We start from the raw sequence: 17,464 nt of genomic DNA, 5'->3' as shown, positions 1-17,464 counted from the left end.
TTTGACACGGTCACCAACAGTGTCACGTGCAAAGCAACCCCCACACAATCCAGACATTCTGTTTACTGTCTCTACCTCTAACAAAGACATGGCTGTTAGAACCATAAAAGGTGATGGTTGCAAGGAGAACTCTCTTGAGATGGCAATAGGAAGAAACCTTCAGAGAATCCAGACTCAACAGGTAACCAATTAGATGTAAATCTTTTAGATGATAATGGATAGCAGGAATTGTTTTGCAGTCATACTGTGTGCTAGGTGGCTGGAAGTTCAGTATAACAAGTTCAAGTTCAAGTTCAAGTGGGCTTTATTGTCATTACAACCATATACAGTTAGTACACAGTGAAACGAAACAACGTTCCTCCAGGACCAAGGTGCTACATGCAACATAAACTTACAACATAAATTAACAGAGACACTAAACTAGCTAACCAAGAGGCCTAGTTAACTGGCTAGCAGAGACAGGACAGAGAGATCTAACATAAATTACAACATAAATTAACAAAAACTAACTAGCTAAGTAACATTTTTACAGACAACATAAAGTGCACGTGCAAATGTGCAAACAAGAGCAACAACAAAGTGACAGTGCGCAACCACGACATAACAGAACATAAAATATGGTGTTGAGGTAGTGGGTAAACAAACATTCCTTAAAACAGCAGCAAGATTTGAGGAATTAGTGCAAAAATGTAGTTCAGTAATGATCATTGTGCAAAAAGATTGTTAGAAACAGTGAAGCATTTACAGGTTGGTGTGTACGATAATTTGGTGGTGTAGGTCAGTGTGTCTGCACTTGTGTTGATTAGTCAGTCCAGTCTCAATATTTTGAGGTAGTTGAGTTAAGCTGTGTGATAATGTTTGTGTTTGTGTGTGTGTGAGTGTGTTTGTGTTTATCAGTCCAGTCCCTTTTTGTTGAGGAGACGGATGGCTTGTGGAAAAAAGCTGTTGCACAGTCTGGATGTGTGTGCCCGAATGCTTCGGTACCTTTTTCCAGATGGCAGGAGTGTAAAGTGTGTGTGAGAGGGGTGTGTCCGATCAGCCACAATGCTGGTGGCTTTGCGGATGCAGCGTGTGGTGTAGATGTCTTCAATAGAGGGGAGAGAGGCCCCGATGATCTTCTCCGCTGTCCTCACTATCCGTTGTAGGGTTTTGCGATCCGATATGGCACAATTCCCAAACCAGACAGTGATGCAGCCGCTCAGGATGCTCTCGATAGTTCCTCTATAGAAGGTGGTCAGGATCGGTGGTGGAAGCTGGGCCTTCCTCAGTCTTCTCAGAAAGAAGAGACGCTGTTGGGCTTTCTTCTGTAGGGAGCTGGTGTTGAGGGACCAGCTGAGGTCCTTCTCTAGGTGGACACCCAGGAATTTGGTGCTTTCGACGATTCCCACAGAGGAGCCATTGATGCTCAGCGGAGAATGGTCGCCTCGTGTCCTCCTAAAGTCAACAACCATCTCCTTTGTCTTGTCAACATTTAGAGACAGGTTGTTGTCTTTACACCAGTCTGTTAGCCTCTGCACTTCCTCTCTGTACGCTGACTCGTCGTTCTTGCTAATGAGACCCACCACGGTCGTGTCATCAGCGAACTTAATGATGTGGTTCGAACTGTGTGTTGCTACACAGTCGTGAGTCAGCAGTGTGAACAGCAGGGGACTGAGCACACAGCCTTGTGGGGCCCCAGTGCTCAGTGTGGTGGTGCTGGAGGTGCAGTTCCCGATCCGTACTGACTGAGGCCTACCGGTCAGAAAGTCCAGGATCCAGTTGCAGAGGGAGGTGTTCAGGCCCAACAGGTTCAGCTTCCCAATTAGTTGTTGGGGGATGATAGTGTTGAATGCTGAGCTGAAATCTATGTACAGCATTCGAACATATGTGTCCTTCTTGTCAAGGTGTGTGAGGGCAAGATGGAGTGTAGTGGAGAGTCGGATGGAGTGTAACAGGAGATGTGTTTAAGATAATATGGAGTGCAGTTCGTTATTGAAGGCTGTTTGTTAAAGGTAATTCTGAAATATTAAGCGACTGCAATTACAAGTACTCAGAGAACAGCATCAGCCAAGGTCAGGATCATCTTCATGGGGCATCCATGCAAAAAGTTCTTCAACCAGAAGCGGGGTACCAATATGAGTCAGACACAACCAGAGGGGCTCTTGATCACTGAGAACTCAGGAGTGCCATTTCTAGCTTGACAGAGAGACATGGAGAGAACGAGAGAGAAAAAATGTCACATTCACATCAGTCACATAATATATAAGATGAACGTATATTAAGTGCAGAGTGCAATTAGGAACTCCGGCAGGACTAACTATGACAGCATAACTGAAAGGGACAGCTAGAAGGAAACACAGACATGAAGAGTGGGAAGGAGAGCATCCAAACATACCAGTTCACCATAATATTTTACATCCATGAGTCCCCAGATATGCTTCTTTACCTAAGGCATATCTATCCACAAAAGGCTTTGCAAAATAAATAGGTTTTCAGCCTGAACATTAATTGGAAGGCTATTTCATAACTTCGGGGCTTTGTAAGAAAAAGCTCTGCCCCCTGCTTTAGTTTTCATAAGACGCGGCTGTACTGACAGCAGCCAGCAGGTGTGACCAAACTTTCGACTGGTTGTGTGTGTGTGTGTGTGTGAGAGAGAGAGAGAGAAGTGAATAGCGGCATGTTGAAACATAAAAAAGTAAATCAAATAATGAACATAAATGCTTTATTAAATGAAGCAATAAATTAAATAAATATTATTGTGTTTAATTCTGGCCATATTATGTTTTTCTTCTAGCAAACAGAGGGTTTTAAAAGACGCTGGTTCACCCTGGATGACAGGAGAATCATGTACTTTAAAGATCCATTGGTGAGCAGCTATTTATGATAATTGTTTCTAAACCAAATTGTTGCTTTAAAAATTTAATAAACTACTTAAAGTTTAATTTGGTGGCAGTGAAGCTTAGTGGTTAGCCGCACCTGTTTGTGAGTGTAGACTTCATCACTTTGTACCAGGCTGGGGGTTTAATACAGATTATTATTTTTGTGTACAGTAGCAACCTAAATTAGTCATGTCCACTAGATGGTGCTGTTGTTCTAAGTGGTGTACAAGCTGCAGTCTTCAAACTAATTTATTGTTGGTATATTTAAATTGTGGTACTCCTATCCATTTAACACCTTTTTAAGGCGGACAACCTTCGGTCTACACTGTAGCTGGCGCTATAATGGTGTGTATGATTCCTTAAAAGGAAGTGAATAAGCTACAAGATTTTCTTTTGTTAATTTGTTTAATGATTGCACAATTATTTAAGGCAATAAGTAACCTGGCGTTGGAATTAAAAGTGTTTTTTTGCTAAAATTATCTGTGCTGTAGATAAAATTTATACCTGTGTGAGTCACGTGATAGCGCGAGCTGGAAGTGTACGTAACCGGTAGTGGGAGAAAAAAGTTACGGGAGAAGTCAGAGAAATACGAAAGACCAACGATAAAGGAACAAACGTTTATCTGCAATTGTAATCTTATTTTACTACTGGTCAACAGGCGCACACGGTAAATATAATTTTTGAAGCTGTTACTGCCTCGTTACATACAGAAAGTGCAGTTTATGTTTATTATTGTGATGAATGTAAATTTAAAATTTTGTATTTGTTTATTTTAGTTTTCACGGTGTTCCATCAGCGTTTCATGACCTGTGTGAAAGAAATAAATGTCTGTGGATATCAGTTTGAAGCGTGAAGTCCTTTTGAGCAGACCAGAGTAGTTACAGTGAAAACATGACCTGATGCATTATACCGAGGCTACCACTTCCCTCTGCACCCACACGACGGCGCCAGAGTCGCATCCTGCAGCGAGCTACAGGCTTCAGAGTTCAAGGTTTCATCTGTGGGAGCGAGACCAAGCCCAAATGCACGTCCTAAGGTCAGAGTAAATGAATTGCCTCAGCTACTGAAGGATACACGAAGCAGGACATTACAAAATGATTTCCCATTATAATTCTTTGTTACGAAATGATAACCAAATCAACCACGAGCTTCAAAAAGAAGGTGAATTATGTATGGAAGCAGTTGTAAGACCAAAAGAAAATGTAAAGTATTCTGTTCCTGATCATTCTAAAGAGGGAATAAGAAAGTTCTCCCATGAAAAGCATTTTACACCTAAGATGCAGGAGCTAAAAGACCAAGAATCAGCCCAAAGGGAAAGAAAGTTCCAATCAGTCTATAATAAATGGAAATGTAAAGTAAGAGACACTCGCACAAGATTAAAGGCAGCATGTCCAGAAAGGGATTTATGTAGCATGATGGATGATGTTGAAATGCTTGATTCCGAATTGAAAGAATTATATAACAATTTTAGAAAGCAAATGGCCCCAATTCAAGACATTCTCAGAAAAGTTGATGCATGCTCTGCTGTAACTTTAGACTTGTTGCGTTTAATGAGAGTATGGCTAACAGGGGAAGAAAGTGAGTTTGATGCTGTACAGGAAAAGGCAAGACTACGCATGCTTCTTGACAATGAATATGCCAGATCAATATATGGATCTACTGCCTCCAGAGTAACGACCCGCAGTTCTCATTCTGATCAGCTCTCAGAGACATCTAGCATCTCAAACAAGAGAGCAGAGGCAGCCGCACAATTAACTGCAAAGAAAGTTGAAATCGAAATGGAGGTAGCTATTGAAGCTCACCGTCAACAACTGAAAAGGCTTGAAAATCAAAGAGACACTGAGGTAATGCAAGCAAAGCTGAAGGTCTACACCGAAGAGGAGATCAAAGAGAAAAGTGAGAAGTATGCACACAGCAAAGTAAGTCCTAGTCTATCCTCCTCCTACATTAACTGTGATGATCATTTGGTCACAAAAAATGAGTCAGCCATTGTGCAGGCAGTTCAAAAGTCAATAGCTCTTACTCGCTTACCTGCTCCAGAGCCTACTGTGTTTTATGGTGACCCTTTAAAGTTCATAGAGTGGAGCACAAGTTTTAAAGCTCTTATAGAGAGACGATGCTCAAATCCCGCAGACAGGCTATTTTATCTGCAAAAATACATAGCAGGAGAGGCAAAATCTACTCTTGAGGGAAGCTTCTACCGTAAAGATGAAGAAGCCTATAAACAAGCATGGGAAAGGCTAAATGCAAGATATGGCCATACTTTTATAGTGCAACGTGCTTTCAGGGAGAAACTTAACAAGTGGCCAAAAATTGGTGGAAAATAATATTTCAAACTGAGAGAATTTAGTGATTTTCTGCAAACATGTAGTGATGCAATGGCTTACACAAAAGGTCTACTAGTGCTAAATGATTGTGAGGAGAACCAAAAGTTGTTAACCAAACTCCCAGATTGGATAACGTCCAGGTGGAATTGCTACGTAACAGAACAACTCGATCAAGGCGAGGACTACCCAAGCTTCAAACAATTTGCTCCCTTTATTTCTAAGGAGGCATGTATAGCTTGTAACCCTGTGTCGTCTTTACACGTCTTAAAGTCACCTGCAGAAAACCCGGTAAGAGAAACAAAACGCACAAAAGCAAATGCCTTTGTTATCAATGTAAAAACACCTCAACCAGACACCTCAACCACCACAACTATGTCTAATGTAGAAGAAGTTATACAAAGAGACACTGCTAAACAAAGAAAAAGAGACATACCACTACAAAACTCAAGCATAAGCAAATGTCCTTGCTGTGGAGGAAACCACACCATACATAAGTGTCCAAAGCTAATGGAAATGTCTGTGAATGATAAGAAAAAATACATATACAGTATGAAAACAATCTGTGCTTTGCATGTCTAAGGAAAGGTCACAACTCTAAGGACTGTAAAAACAGAGCTATGTGCAGCATATGCGCAAGCAGCCATCCAACTCCGCTGCATGAAGATCGCTCTCCAGCAGTCAAACCTACATGAAGCATAGCTGAAGAAAATATGTCCTCATTATCTTGCTCTGTGGAAGGAGGTGAGAATGGGAACACGTCAATGATTGTACCTGTGTGGATCTCAGCAGCTAATGCTCCTAATACTGAGACCTTGGTGTATGCTTTATTAGATATGCAAAGCACCCACACATTTGTTGATCAGGAAGTGTGTGAAAAGCTGCAGGCAGCAACAGAGCCAGTAAAACTAAAGCTTGCATCCATGGCCAAAAGAGACACTATTGTGAAGAGTCAAAGAGTGCAAGGACTTAAAGTCAGGACTTAAATTGACCTACCTCCAGCTTACACAGGAGACTTTATTCCTTTAGAGCGAACACACATTCCTACATGTCAAACAGCTAGCAAGTGGAAGCATCTAGCAAATGTAGCTCAAGAGATTCCCCCTTTAATGGATTGTGCAATTAGACTGCTAATTGGCTATGACTGTTCCAGAGCCCTAGCTCCTAGATAGGTCATCACTGGAGGTGATAACGAGTCTTATGCTGTTAGAACAGACTTAGGCTGGAGCATCGTAGGAGGGCCACCACAGTCTGTCAGTGCAATGTATGTAACTGGCTTATGTCACCGTGTGTTTGTGAAAGAGATACATTTACATTTTAGGCATTTGGCAGACGCTCTTATCCAGAGTGACTTACATTTTTTATCTCATTACACATCTGAGCAGTTGAGGGTTAAGGGCCTTGCTCAAGGGCCCAACAGTGGCAACTTGGTGGTTGTGGGGTTTGAACCTGGGATCTTCCGAACCGTAGTCCAATGCCTTAACCACTGAGCTACCCCTGGCCCCCCTGTAACTCCATCTACCATTATTAAGATACTTGAGTCAGATTTCGCAGATACCAAGCCAAGTGACAAGGAGGCATCACAAGATGAAATCCAGTTCCTTCAAATACTAAAGAAAAGTATCTATGAAAATGAAGATGGTCATCTTGAAATGCCGCTTCCTTTTAAAGCACACCCAAAGCTCCCAAACAACAAAAGCTTGGCTCTAGTTTGTTTAAAGCACCTCAAAAGGAAACTGGACAAAGACCCCAAGTTTAAAAACGACTATGTAAGATTCATGGAATGAGTTCTCAGTGATGGTGATGCTGAAGCAGCAGTTACACAGCTAACATCTGGAAACGTCTGGTACATACCACATCAAGGTGTTTATCACCCGCGAAAGCCAGGCAAGATCAGGGTAGTATTTGACTGCTCCGCAAAGTTTAAAGGGACAGCATTAAACGATCATCTGTTAACAGGGCCCGATCTTACAAATGGACTGATAGGAGTGTTATGTCGCTTTTGCAAGCACCCCATTGCGATAATGCGATGTGGAGAAGATGTTTCATAGGTTCCATGTCAGGGCAGAGAACCGAGACTATTTGAGGTTTCTATGGTGGGAAGATGGAAACACAGACTTAGAGCTCACGGAATACCGCGTGAAAGTTCACCTATTTGGGGCATCTTCATCTCCCGGCTGCGCTAATTACGATTTGAAACATCTGGCCGATACACATGAACAAGAATACGAGTTAGCAGCTATCTTTATTAAAAAGCATTTCTATGTGGATGACGGCATTGTAAGTGTGGAAACTGTAGAAGAGGCAATTGCACTCGTAAAAGAATCTCAAGCTCTGTGTGCTAAGGGAAAGCTACACCTTCACAAGTTTCTTTCCAATAACCGAGACGTTCTCGACTCAATCGAGGAAGCAGAGTGTGCAGCTAAAATAAAGGATGTTGACCTTAACTACAATGACCTTCCAGTGCAACGAGTACTAGTAATAAAATAGGATGTGGAAAATGACAACTTTTTCTTCCAAGTGACACTTGATGAAAAACCACTAACACGACTTGGGGTTCTTTCTGTTGTAGCATCTCTTTATGATCCCTTAGGGTTTTTAGCCCCCTTCATTTTGGAAGGAAAGAGAGTGTTACAAGAGATGTGTAAAAAGGGTATAGGGTGGGACGACCCACTACCTACTGAACTGAAGCTGAGGTGGGAGAGTTGGATGAAAGATCTAGAAAATCTCAAAATGATTCAGATCCCTAGATGCTTTAAGCCCAAGAACTTTGGTGAAGTGCAGAGAGTTGAACTTCATCACTTCTCTGATGCAAGCAGTCAGTATATAGCCAGTGCTCCCACATCAGATTGCTGAGTGAACATCAAGTACACTGCACTTTAGTCATGGGCAAGGCAAGGGTTGCACCAACCAGAATCTCAGCTGTAACCTCAGCTGCAGTGAGCTGCATGCTAAAAAGAGAACTAGAGCTCAGAGTTGATAAGGAATACCTTTGGACGGACTCACAAGTAGTTTTTGGGTACATTAACAATGAGGCTAAAAGATTTCATGTTTTCGTAGCTAACCGTGTCCAGAAAATACGTCAAACTACAAGCCCAGTTACGTTGACACGGCAGACAATCCAGCTGATCACGCCTCACGTGGCCTCAAAGTAGCTGACCTTATGAACTCAAACTGGCTTTCAGGTCCCAAGTTTTTATGGGAAAGGGAGATAGTAATTGAGCGACGCACGCCAGAGCTGTTCGTGGGACATCCGGAGGTAAAGGCTATTCAAGTGCTGGATACTAACGCAACACAACAGTGTGACATTATCGAACATTTGTCATGGTTCTCAAAGTGGACCACTGCAGTTAATGTTGTTGCAAGCATCTAACGAATGGCTAAACAAATAAAGACAGTAGAGTTTCCAAATGTAGAACAAAAGAGACAATCCGCAATAACTCTTGTCAAACTTGCACAACAAAACGCCTTTCAGGTATTGCGAAACAAACTTAAACAGAAAACAGGAAAGCTACCCTGTAGCAACAGGCTTTATCAGCTTGATCCATTCCTCCAGCATGGTACAATGAGAGTTGGAGGGAGGCTGAGAAATGCATGTATGAACTTTGAGCTAAAGCATCCTGTAATACTCCCTAAAGACTGTGTTCTTACACAACTTATTTTTGCTCACCATCATGACAAGACACAGCATCAGGGTCAGGGTCAAACCTTAAATGAAATCAGAGCTAATGGATTTTGGATTGTTGGAGGAGGTAAAGCAGTAGCTTGTCTAAGTACATAAGACAGTGTGTATGGTGCAGGAGAGCTTGTGCACCTCCAGAGGAACAAAGAATGGCAGATCTGCCTAGTGATCGCACTGACCCTTTACCACCTTTCACCTACGTGGGTATGGACTGCTTTGGCCCTTTTAATACCAAACAAGGTCGCAAAGTTTACAAGCGCTATGCTCTTCTTTTCACATGCCTTAGCTCTAAAGCAGTTCACTTAGAGATGCTGGAAGACATGACAACTGATGCGTTTATCAATGCCTTACGCTGTTTCATAGCCACCCGTGGAGCTGTCAGACAAATCAGGTCAGATCAGGGATCTATCCTCATGGGAGCAAAAAATTAAATGGCAAAAGCTCTACAAGAAATTGACAAAGACAAAATGACTATATACTTGGCAAATAAGCAGTGCGACTTTCTTATGAATGCACCAAGCTCAAGCCATGCTGAAGGCGCATGGGAGCGTCAAATCAGGACAGTAAGAAGTGTACTGAGTAAAGTTATTGCGCAAAGTGCTGGAAGGCTGGATGATGCATCCTTAAGGAACTTTCTTTATAAAGCCATGGACATTAAAACAGTCGCCCGCTCACGGTTAATAGCATCAGTGACCCCTCAAGTTTAGAGCCCTTAACACCAAATCATCTGATCACCATGAAAGACTCTGTACCACTGCCCCCACCTGGCAGGTTCATTCAAGAAGATCTGTATACAACAAAACGCTGGAGAAGAGTCCAATATCTGTCAGAGCAGTTTTGGAACAGATGGAAAAAGGAGTATTTTTCTAACCTTACACTCAGACAGCGATGGCATGTACCTAGACGCAATGTGAAAGTCAAGTTTGTGTTTAACAAAACATCAGGTTGTTTCACAAAAAAAATTTAAACTGTTGTCTGAACCAAGATAGACATTAGTATTAGAATATATTGTATTAGTTTAAACCTGGTGTGTTGATTCGAGCTATTTCACAGAGACTGAAAACAGGTAGAAAGCTTCGCAACATTATACCAGAAGCAAAGTACAAAAGAATTAACAACAACATGTTGGACAATACATTACACAGTTTAAACTAAACAACACAGAAATTGTACAGTGGAACCTCGGATTACGAGCTTAATTCGTTTCCCATAGGAAATAATGGAAACTTAAATTATTCATTCTACAGCCCCAAAAAATGAATACATAAATATAATTAATTAAAAATATAAAGTAAAAATAAAACAAATTAACCTGTACTTTACCTTAAAAAAATGTAAAAAATAAATCCTGACAGATGTGTGCGCACACACACACACACACACACACACACATTAACGGATAGACTTAGCAAGGAACATTCCTAGTCATACTAACAGGATCATTGCTGTAAAGTAAAACAACAAAAAACAAATTAAACAGCTCCTCATCTTTGAAAACAATCGTGCAGTGTTGCCAACTATATTTAGCGACTTTTCAAATCCCTCTAGCGAAAATTTTTTTAAAAAGCGACTAGCGACAAATCTGGCGACTTTTTCTTGTGTTACTGGAGACTTTTGGAGACTCTGATGTGTCTGTACTGACTCTTCTCAACATGCCACAGCAGCTGCCGCCGCTGGCCCCTCCCCCGTCCCAAAGCACTCACAGACAGGCCTGTCCTCTCGCAGGAGTTCCCCCCCCCCAGCTGCAGTTACAGCAGGAGATGCTCACTCCTACGAGTCTCGACTGCAATTGAATTGCCCATGCGCGAATCCGCCGTTAAGTGATCCCGCCCTGGCTTGTAAGCGGGATGTAAATTAAAAATATCCTGTTCCGATGCATATTAAAAAATGTTCTTCGTCTAAAATAAATTGCTGCACAAGAATAAATCGCTGCATTTGACTTAAACAGCCTCATTACTTACCTCATCCACTGTGTGTGTGCTTCTCTGTGACTTTAGCATAAACATATAGCTCGCTAGTTCATCATGTCTCAGTCAAAACTATACTCTCAGAAATTCAAAAAGGAGTGGGAATCAAATCCTGAATTCAATGGATGGTTGAAGCCTTTTATTGGAGATAATACACGGGCATACTGCCTGTATTGCAACACTGATTTTTATGCCAAACTTTGCGATATAAAAAAAACACGTCAACTCAGAAACATACACAAAAGGCAAAGCCTTACAATAGTTTCACACAAAAAAAACTGCCATTTATGGTAAAAAAAAAATACTCTTTAAAAAAAGCTGAAGCCACCATTGCATTAGTTATCGCTAAACACTGTTCTATGCTGGCATGTGATCACATTGGAGAAGCAGGTAAAGCTGCTTTTTCACACTGTGCAGCGTGCATTATGCAAATTACGTGATGACGTCATCTAGCGACTTCTAGCGACTTCTACGACAGCCAATAGCTACTTTCCTTACTGACGAGTTGGCAACACTGCAATCGTGACAGAGAGGAGTTTGTGTATTTGTTTGACAACTTGAGAGAAGGGGGGCTGAAGGGGGGCTCGCTCGCGTTTACAGCTCCCTTCTCTCAGGTTGCCAAACAAACACACAAACTCTCTGCCTTACACAGACACAAACACACACGCGCACACGCACACTCAAAAACACTGCAAGCACTAAGACCCAGCAGGGGAGACGATAGGTCTCGGCTTTACAGCTCCCCTCCTCTCTGGTTGCCAAACAAACACACAAACTCTTCTCTGTCACTACTGTTTTTAAAGGTAAGGAGCTGTTTAAGTTTTTTTTGTTGTTGTTTTACTTTACAGCAGTGATCCCTTTAGTGTGCCCTCACGCGAGTGTGACTAGCGATGTTCCCTGCTAATTTTTTTAACGGTTTTAAAAATGGTCTCTCACAGCGTGTGTGTGTGTATTCACCCATCAGGAGAGACAATTACCTACAATTCCGCTGCAAGAGAGAGAAAAAACGATGTTACTCGGTGCTCATAAACTAAGACAATGCTCCTTTTTCAAGTCAAAAATTATAAAAAAAATTGTTGCTCGTCTTGCAAAACAATTGTAAACCGCATTACTCGTAATCCAAGGTTCCACTGTACTTAATTACAAACTAACAAAAAAAAATTATTTACCTAGATCTTATGTTAATCTCTTCTTTGTCTCCTAGACAAAAATGAAACATCTTTGAGACTTGAATGAGATTTAGGTGTTTTATGCATCTTGTCTTGTGTGTGACTCACATGTGCAGAAATGAGCAGTGTTTAAGACTTGAATGAGATTTTAGCCGTTTTCTTAATCTTCTCATACGTGTTTTAAATATGGCTCATTACCTCTAAATTTCAAAGATAGTTAATTTTTGTCTTGTGTGCGACTTAATGTTTTGTTTTCTCAAAGCAGTTTTTTCATACACATAAAATATACAGTATTTGTAAATTGTGCATTGGGTTTTCTGATATGTCATGTAGAATTTAACTCACATTACTTTTAAAAAGTGTACATTTTACTACTACCGGAATGACAATGCAAAAATGTAGAACTCAAAAATGCGCATATCGGTATATATGATGTCCTTTATATAAAATATATGTTTGCTGACAGAGAGGGTTTTTATCACGTATTTTAGACTGCATAGTTAATGTATGCATTCTTCTTCTTTTTCTTCTTATTATTACGGTCACATGTGATCTTATAAATCTGTTCTTTTTCTTGCCTATACAATCCTTTTTAACATTTTCGCTCAGTCGTGTGTGTATAGTTAGTTAAAATTAAATAAAAGTGAGTTCTTTATATTAAAAAATATATTGTGTTTGTAAGGGTTGCCCAATAGAGGGCACTGTTTGTGTTGTAGTTTTTGTTGGTAGACTCAGTTTTCCAGAAGGCATCTCGGTCAGGTACATGACCGAACAAACCCTTCCGCTTGTATCGAAGTGCGCGTTCGGGCTCGGCTGGAGCGAAGGAGGCGGTTAGGGAGGAGGATGGCAAGACAATTGTATTGCAAGGCGGTTGGCAAAACCTGGACTGTGAATGGACAGGAAAATGCTGAGGGAAGTGACGAATCAGGAAATGAACTAGGAGGCATGGAAGTAAGTGGCAAAAGTTTTGAAAAATGGGATATGGTTAGGAGTAATAAACGGAAAAAAAAGCGACGGAGTAAATCAGATGAAAGTAACTCTGACAGGGGATCAACTGTAGAAGAAACAAGAGAGGAATACCAAGTGTTTGCAAAATTTATGCATGATGGAGACTTATTTGAAGGTATGAATCCAATACTGTTGACAAAAGCGTTAAATAAAGAAATTGGAGAAATAAAGAGTGCTAAAATACTTGGAAACGGATTGTTGTTGATTATTTGTAGAGACTCAAAACAGCAAGAGAAAGCAATCAAAATGAGCAGGATAAATAAAAAGAAAGTGGAATGTTCTAAGGCCAACAGGAGGAAATTTATAAAAGGAGTGGTTACAGGAATCCCGATTAATATATCGGTAGAAGATGTAAAACAAAACATAACAAATGCAAATGTAAAAGAAATCAAACGTCTGAAAACAAACAGGAACGGAAGTTTAAATGATAGTACCTCGATTATGATCACCTTTGAGGGGGAAGTTCTCCCAGTAAAGATATACATTGGATACATGTGTTACAATGTAAGGCTATACATACCTCCACCACTCAGATGTTTTAAATGTCAGAGGTTCGGACACGTAGCGGCGGTGTGCAAGGGGAAACAAAGATGTGGTAAATGTAGTGGAGAACACGAGTATGGTAAATGTGAAGAGGGTGCCAAACTGAAATGATGTAATTGTGGAGGACAGCATAGCACAGCATATCGTGGCTGTGAAGTTAGCAAGAGGCAGGCTGTTGTACAAAGAATTCAAATTCAAATTTTATTTGTCACATACACAGTCATACACAGTACGATATGCAGTGAAATGCTTAATTTCATACTCAGGGAATCAGCTATACAGAGGCAGCAAAGAAGGTTTCAGGGGATATAAAAATGGCAAAACAAAATGAAAGTGTTCAAAACAAATTGGGAAAATGTCAAGGATGTGATAAGTTGAAAGAAGAGACTCTGATAGTGAAGAAGAATGATTTTGTATTGTTTATGGCGGAAATAATTAACTGTTCTGCATAGACGAAGAGCCGAAATGAAAGGATTAAAATAATTGTCAAATCAGCAGAGAAGTATCTAAATGTAAAAGAGTTGCCCTGGGAAACAGTCAGAAATACCCTTAATGAAGAAACCCAATCCTTTCAGACATGGGCTGGATCAACATAATGGTGTTGTCCATTATACAGTGGAATGCAAGAAGCCTAATAGCAAATGGTCAAGAGTTTAAGAAATATATAGATGATTTAGCAGACAAACCTAATGTAATATGTATACAGGAGACATGGATAAAACCACAGTTAGATTTTAGTATAAACGGTTATAATGTAGTTAGAAGGGACAGAGAATCTGGCAGAGGAGGAGGAATAGCAACATTTATACAGAATGGTATGAAATATAAGGTAGAACAAATAGCTTTAAATTTTGAGTTAATTAGAAGTAAGATATGGACTGAAAGAGGTTGTATAGATATAATAAATTATTATAATCCATGTGAAAAACTGAGTCAAAGTATTTTAGAAGAGGTTGTGGGATCACAACAAAATAGCGTAATATGGTGTGGGGATTTTAACTCGCATAATTCACTATGGGGGGAGCAAGAGTACTGATGCAAACGGCCTACTTATTGAAGAATTTATTGATGATAAATATCTAGTATGTATTAATAATGGAGAAGGAACGCGATATAATAATATACATAATACAGAAGCGGTTCTTGACCTAACATTTGTATCTAGTTCAATAGCAGGGATTAGTACTTGGGGTGTATTAAAAGATAATACTGTAGGGAGTGACCATTACCCGATAATGATTAAAGGTGGTACAAAAATATGTTTTGAAAAAGAGAATGGAGTTCCTAGATGGAAACTAGAGAATGTAAATTGGGAAGGTTTTAAAGTAATTTGTGAAAAAAGATTGGTGACTCTTAGAGAGGAGAATCAAAGGGATAAAGATGTATTTAATAATAAATTAGTTAATGAAATTATTCAGTCAGTAGAGGAAATAATACCTAAAAGCACAGGGGTTAGACATCCTAAGAGTGTACCCTGGTGGAATAATGAATGCAAAGAAGTTATAAAAGCAAGAAATAAAACATTTAGGAAACTCAAAAAACAACATTCTCTGGAGGCTTTGATTCTATATAAATGGGCTCAAGCAAAAGTTAGGAAAACAATTAAAGGGATCATACAGAAACAATTTTCATTAAATGTTAATATGATCTTTAGGGTCCTAATGAAAAGTTTGTAATATATTTAATTAAAAATTCTCAATGGTTGTGTAAAAAAAAACACTACTTTTAACTGGTAAAAACTAGCTCTGTTCTCAGATTAATGATGGCATATTGGGACAGTCTTCAAGGACAAAATGAAAAACATCCTGTCAAAAGTATATTAAAAGAGTGCTGGAAACACAATGAAACAAAATACACAAGTTTTGGGTGGATAGGTGATGCGAAAGCAAGAAACGTAGGACTACATCAATTGCAGTATAGTAATACAGTCCCACTCTTTCCCATTCCTCCCTGGTTATTTCCTTTGCCAGCAGTAGATCTTCAAATACAGAAGAAGCTAAAAGACAATTCTAATAACATTCCAATATAGTATATAGTGCAGAAGTATTTTGAGGAACATTTCCCACAGTCACTGGTTGTATTTACAGATGGATCCAAAGATCCTGAAACAGGATGTGCAGGCGCAGCAGTGTATGTACCAATGTGTGAGGGCTATGTTAAGAAAAGAGTAACCAACCATCTTTCAGTATACACTACAGAGTTACTGGCAATATTACTGGCCCTAAATTGGATAGAAGAAATGGAAATACATAATAGTGTTATTGCATCTGACAGTTTTTCAGCACTTGAAAGTATAAAATCTGGTAGCTAGGATGGATATTGTCTATAATATATTTTGCAAAATGTACGATCTGAAAGTTAAGGGCATATCTACACAATTCATTTGGGTTCCTGCTCATACTGGAGTGGAGGGAAATGAGAAGGTGGATATTCTGGCTAAACAATCCCTAAGAATAAAGGAATTAGATCTATGTATTCCGTTAAGTAAAGCCGAAGCGAAAGTATACATCAGGAAATATACACAATCCGTTTGGCAGACATATTGAGATGACCATGAAACAGGCAGACACTTACATAATATACAAAAATCAGTAGATGCCGGGAGAATAGGGAGTAGGAATCGAAGGGAAGAAAATATTATTACACGCCTTAGAATTGGACACACTGGACTTAACAGTACATTACAGTATATAGAATTGTCAAGCACACGACTGGGGAATGTAGACACTGTAATCAACAAGAAACAGTTGAACATGTTCTACTCCAATGTAGCAAATATAACAAAGAGAGATATCGTCTCTTTCAGTCAATGAAAAAGGCGAATCAGCAGGACTTTTCTTTATCTGGTATATTGGGGAAAACAGCTACAGTAATAAGATATATGATGATATTATCAAGTTTATACAAGAATGTGAATTAAGTAAAATAATATAGAATATACATAATGCATTTCTATACCCATCATATTAATAAATGCATACATCCTGATCCACACTCCAGTCCAGTCGGTGGCGGTAATGCACCATAAAGCTGGTCTGACAACCGCCATAAAACACCAGAAGAAGAACACCTCGGTCAGGTAGCTCATTAATCTCGTTATAAATAGCTGGTTGTTCTGGGAAACTGGGTCAAGCATTCATTTCGGTTCTGTTAAGTGGGTTTTATTTAGTCTGGTTATGTTCTGTTTTAGTTTATTTAATTATAGTTGGCCTTTTTGTTTCTGGAACTTTAAGTTAAGTTTATATTTGTCTTAAGTTAGTAGATCTCTTTGTATGGAAATATAATAGTGCCAAAATTCCTCAAAGCAAAATAGCAGGTTAAATTACATGAACTGAAAAAAACGTGTTGCAATAAATGTTAGAATTTTTCTGCATTGCAATTTGATCTGAATTGAAAAAAATCCTCAGAGCATTTACAATGTTTGAAATTGTTGCCACTGCAATTTATTGTGGTTGTATATTTCAAGTAAAAATGTAATCCAAGCATTTAAAATTCAATGCAAAAATATTCAAGTTACTAAATTGCAGTTCAAAAATATTTTCAAGTGTTAAAAATACAATCTTTATTATTTTTCAATCTTACAAATTCAGGTTGCAAAAATTCAGGTAATAAAATTCAAGTCGCTAAAATTCAGGTCTTCACATCCGGGATATCACAGGAAGAGCAGTGGAGAGCACTGCGGCACGGACAGCAGCAATCGGCTCTCCACTGCTCTTCCTGTGATATCCCGGATGTGAAGACCTGAATTTTAGCGACTTGAATTTTGTTACCTGAATTTTATTACCTGAATTTTGTCGACCTGAATTTGTAAGATTGAAAAATAATGAAGATTTCACTTAAAATATACAACCAAAATAAATTGCAGTGGCAAAAATTTCAAACATTGTAAATGCTCTAAGGATTTTTTTTTTTA

The 17,464-nt window shown here is 39.5% G+C and overlaps 1 protein-coding gene across 5 annotated transcripts in view; it reads left to right on the top strand.

Moving 5' to 3' along the window:
* LOC128545117 (arf-GAP with dual PH domain-containing protein 1-like) overlaps positions 1 to 17,464 on the top strand; it is a 141,108-nt gene that overhangs the window by 107,774 nt on the left and 15,870 nt on the right. For 3 of the 5 annotated variants that reach the window (XM_053515491.1, XM_053515490.1, XM_053515488.1), the window contains one exon: positions 2,774 to 2,845. The exons of 1 other annotated variant lie outside the window; for it this stretch is intronic. In XM_053515491.1, coding sequence (XP_053371466.1) covers positions 2,774 to 2,845 — 72 coding nt within the window. Of the gene's footprint in view, positions 1 to 2,773; positions 2,846 to 3,634; positions 3,694 to 17,464 lie in introns of those variants that run through there. One more of the 5 variants, XM_053515492.1, reaches the window with a different exon arrangement.

This window comes from Clarias gariepinus, chromosome 16 (assembly GCF_024256425.1).
Source record: "Clarias gariepinus isolate MV-2021 ecotype Netherlands chromosome 16, CGAR_prim_01v2, whole genome shotgun sequence".
NCBI classification, from domain to species: Eukaryota; Metazoa; Chordata; class Actinopteri; order Siluriformes; family Clariidae; genus Clarias; species Clarias gariepinus.
Note: the sequence above shows the minus strand (reverse complement) of the source record. Positions and strands in the feature narration are given on the sequence as shown.